Below are 4,651 nucleotides of genomic sequence, written 5' to 3'. Positions count from 1 at the left end.
CTATTGTACTCCATGCTACTCTCTCCCCACCCCCATCCTCCTCTAGCTTATCTCTCCACGCTTCAGGCTCACTGCCTTTTTTCCTGATGAAGGGCTTTTGCCCGAAACGTTGATTTCGCTGCTCCTTGGATGCTGCCTGAACTGCTGTGCTCTTCCAGCACCACTAATCCAGAATCTGGTTTCCAGTATCTGCAGTCATGGTTTTTACCTTCAACATATCGTCTAGCTATCATTGTTAACAGCTAACCCGAGAATGCAAGTTTTTTTAAAAAAAGTTTTGTGATTTACACATGAAAGTGAAACTATCACGGTATTCTAACAGATGAAAGGCTTAACAGACAATCAATTTTTCAATGTATAATTTCAGTTACATCACACTGTAAATTTTTGCTATAGATTCTGTGTTAGGATTAAGCCCTCCACTGTCACCTGATGAAGGAGCGTCGCTCCGAAAGCTAGTGCTTCCAATTAAACCTGTTGGACTATAACCTGGTGTTGTGTGATTTTTAACTCTTAAAGCACAGAAGACTTGCAATCTCTGCGTACTTACTCTCGCAACTCTTCCACTTCGTACATATCGTCTCGTTCTTGGGTAGTCTTGTCGCTGTCCCGGAATGGCTTGGCTTTGGGTCTAGTTGGAGACTGAAGTCCAGCTTCAGGACTCAAGTTTGAGCCCAGGCCAGTCTGCACGGGGGAGAGGGCCGGCGCCAGGTCGCCAACTTTAAACACACGTCGGGGCGGAACCATCGGTCCACGTCGCCAACCCTCTGAAATCCCTTCCGGGAGCTGGTAGTCGTCGTCCTCTTCATCATCGTCGTCCGCATCCAACCACGACATTTAGCGTCCTCATTTATATTAAAAGATCAATACACAGATTAATGGAGCAAAGGCACCGAACGCACTCGCTAGCGCTCAGCGCTTCCATTGTTGTGAGCGAGGCGGGCCGTTACCTCGCCCCGCCTCCCGCGCGCACCTTTCCATAACCGCCATTGTGCCCCGCGCAGTCTCCTAGCAACGGGCAAACAGGTGTTCCATCCAGCAGCGAACACAGGCCTTCCTTCGACCACAGTCGACAGGCGGGAGGCTGGAAGAACACAGCAAGCTAGGCAGCATCAGGCGGTGGAGAAGTCGATGTTTCAGGTGCAGGAATTGGTTTGCTCCTGTGTAACTTTAAAATAAAATTGCCCCCTTTTGGCAGGCAGCAATAAGCTTATAACCTTATGGGAGACTGTTAGGGCAACGATAGAATAGTTCAGTTTAAAGTTAAAGTCAGAAGGATTGTTAGAAATAGGGAAAAGTGTTGTTTTTGCAGATATTAAAAAAAGCATACAGCAAGAGAACTATTAACTCTGCAGGTATTTAGGGAAGAGTATCTCTACTTTTCAATATATAATTGTGGTTAATTAAATACTAACTTTGGTGTGTAATTATTATAGCAAATAAGTTCTTTTTAAAAGTTATGTTTTCAGCAAAAAGCTGAGATAACCGAAATGCTTGGGCTATACAAAATGATACAAGTTAATGAAATGTCTGAGGATGGAATGTACCTGCAGAATTGATACAAAATGTTAAACCAGATCTTGATGTACTGTCGGCAAAATAATGTGTGTGTCAGCACTTACAGAGAGGAAGGTTGCCAACCTGGCGAAGGGGGCAATCGGCATGGATCTCCCAGACCATACAGAACCTCATCACCTCAGCAGTGGAGCATAGATGGGCAGAGCAAAATACTAAGAGAGATTGGGTAATGCAGGAGTCGGGAGAGGTGACCTCACACAGCTCAAAAGTATAACTGTGTAGTAGTTTGAATAATCATCACTTCAATTGCTGTCTGCAATTGGGGTCCTTTCTTGCAAGATCGTAGAATAAATTCTTGTTTCCAGCTTTGGTGGTCTCGTCTAAATTTTATTGAATTTTGTTTCTAACAGATTTGGGTGCTCGTCCTGGGATCCCAAGCTCCAGTCGCTCTGCAATTGTTGGGAAAACGGAGAAGGTGCACCTCGCTGATTTCGGCAGTCTTTAGTTTCCCTCTTTGCCGCGGCGACTCGGGCGAGCGAGATCCGGACTGAGACACCCTGGAAACAAGACGGGTTGAGACGCGGCGGGTTCAGTCGGGAACTCTTGTGCACAGGATCCGGGTAAGAGAAAGGTCTTAAATAAGTATTATCCGTGCAACCGGGGTAGGCCACAGTATTTGCTGCCATCACCGCAGGGCAGAGCGCGCTGACACGACCCGGGTAAGAAAAAGGTCTTAAATAAGTATTGTCCGGGCGACCGGGGCAAGCAACGGTTGTTGCTGCCATTGCTGTGGGCTGGCGTGCGGTGGGTTTGGTCAGGTAACTTTTGTGTACAGAAGACCCGGTGTTGTTTTTTGCAATCTTATTTTCTGCCTCTTTTCACCCTATGGTGTCGAGGTTCACAATTTAGTCATTTCTGTCCTTCTAAGTTTGTCTTTTTTCAAACTCTAGGAGTAATCTGTTACTCTCTCTTTCTTGCGCTTGTGCTATTGTCATGACCATTATTGGTTGTGGTCCTCCCAAAGACATTACCAGCTTAGTCATTATCCATTTTAACATATTAAACCCTATCAGTAGAAAAAAAAACCCTATCAGTAAACTTACAATTATTAGTAGCACATAAATGTCTCAATTCACTAACCATTTTCCCCACCCGGTCAATCTCCAGTTACCCCATTCCCATTCCCATCCCCATCCTTCATCTTTTCGGAGTTCATCTCCAATTTGTCTTATATTGTTTATCTTTTTCTTTATTATTTCCACCTTATCTTTCACTATGGAAGAGGTGTCTGGGACGAAGGTGCAGCATTCTTTACCAATCAGAGCACAAGTTCCCCCTTTTTCGGCCAAAAGATAGTCTAAAGCCATTCGATTTTGTAAAGCTGTTAGTCTCGTGGCAATCATTTCAGTAGTTATGGCCGATATTTGGGATTGAGTTTCCCCCATTGCGCTGGCGGTACTATTAATTAAATTTTAAAGGGCGGCCGCCAGTTTCAGTATTTCCACCCCTGCCCTTGTAGTGCCGTAGTTTGGGAGCAGTGTCCACAGTAGACAGTCTTCATCAGAGACCTCTCGGGTCTAACGTCTTATCCCCCCCTCCTTTCCCAGGTTGGGCTTATGCTTTTCTATTCGGAGGTGAGGGACTATATAAGCGAGGTAACAGCAGCCACTCCAACCTTTCTGGTTTTGAGGAAGTGTTTATCACACGAACATATTTTTCCCCGGGAATAAATGGATAGGCCTTCAGACCGCATACCCAATATGTTCCGTTTAATTTTTGGGGAGTGGTCATGGCAGTGGCTTGACTGTTGTGTACACAAGATGATTTTCCTAGTTGGAAAGGCGCAGCATCATTCTGATTACAGAAACAGGTGGTAGTTACTGCTCCTTTCGGTGGGGAAATTGTAAGACTATCAATAGCACCCTGATTTTTCGGAGCTGGCCTTGAGAACCATCCCATAAAGATTTATTTGCTTCCTTCAAATCTCCACTTCGTATTATTTGAACCCACATCAAATTGTTGTACATCGTATACTTCTTTTTTAGTGAACGGTATTACCGAGGTGGGGATTCCAGATTCGCCATGGTGTGGGACCTCTGTACAGACCCAACAATCGGCAAGTCCCTTTTGTTCAGCATAATTTTGGCATAGTGAAGTAAAGTAAAGTGATTTTTCCCATCTCCTTGAATAGTTAGTACTACTAATGTTACAATACTATACTAATACCCGCCCATCTCTAACCCCTGTCTACCGTCCTGCCTATCTGTCTTAATCTTTTAGGTGCCAGGGAGAGGTGAGTCCACACAGCCCTTACAATCAATAACAATATATATATCAGCAAATGTTAAAAGAGTCTTTTGTCTCAGTTCATTCTTTCTTTCTCAGCTTAACTTTCAGAGGGTTGTCTGTAGGATGAGCGTGCCACTCCGCCAATGGGGCGTTCAAAGGACCTTTAACGTGAGTGTGATGACTCCACCCTTTCTCAGCAGTCTGAATAGCTGTTTCACTAGTTAGGAATGGTCCCTCCCAGCTCGGGGGCAGTTTGGTATCTTTCCAGGTCTTGATCAGGACCCAATCACCCGGTTGTATTCGATGTACTGCCATCTCGAGTGGCGGTGTCTGTACCAACAGGCCTTTATTCCTAAGAATAGACAAAGAAGAGCCGAGCTCACAACATAGTTGTTTAAAAACTTATCATTGAACTCTGACCAGCCGTTAGGCAGTCTTTCAGCCTCGATAATGCTTCCCTCTATCCCGTCTACTACAGTATATTCATTGTGCTTTTTACCCTCAATCATCCGGGAGGATCCGTCGATAAACAACTGAGCTCTCGCATGCAACGGTACGTCTCTTAAGTTCATTCGCACTTTAGTCTGATATTCAGTAATATCAAGGCAGTCATGTTCTGGATTGCCAGGGGCCAACCCCCTCTCTCTGCCACAGAAATGCAGCTGGATTCAAGCAACTGTCTGTGACTAACACAAGGTCATCCTGTTCTATTAAGATTGTCTCATATTTCAAGATCCTCGAGTCTGTGAGCCATTGTCCTGCATTCTGATTTAAGAATTCTTTGCCTTTGACTCCAGAAACCTTGAGACCTTTGTTAGTTAATTTAACACCGCTAGGTCTAAAG

The 4,651-nt window shown here is 44.8% G+C and overlaps 1 protein-coding gene across 6 annotated transcripts in view; it reads right to left on the bottom strand.

Moving 5' to 3' along the window:
- Nucleotides 1-1,104, bottom strand: part of si:ch211-171b20.3 — a 151,967-nt gene extending 150,863 nt beyond the window's left edge. For 2 of the 6 annotated variants that reach the window (XM_043689182.1, XM_043689183.1), the window contains exon 1: nucleotides 551-1,095. In XM_043689182.1, the coding sequence (XP_043545117.1) occupies nucleotides 551-837 (287 nt within the window). In that variant the 5' untranslated portion in view covers nucleotides 838-1,095. Of the gene's footprint in view, nucleotides 1-550 lie in introns of all 6 variants that reach the window. The other 4 variants (XM_043689184.1, XM_043689185.1, XM_043689181.1 and 1 more) reach the window with 4 other exon arrangements.
- Nucleotides 1,105-4,651: the final 3,547 nt, after the last annotated feature.

The sequence above is a fragment of the Chiloscyllium plagiosum genome, chromosome 4, assembly GCF_004010195.1.
Source record: "Chiloscyllium plagiosum isolate BGI_BamShark_2017 chromosome 4, ASM401019v2, whole genome shotgun sequence".
Taxonomy (NCBI): Eukaryota; Metazoa; Chordata; class Chondrichthyes; order Orectolobiformes; family Hemiscylliidae; genus Chiloscyllium; species Chiloscyllium plagiosum.
This window is presented reverse-complemented; position numbering and strand designations above follow the sequence as displayed.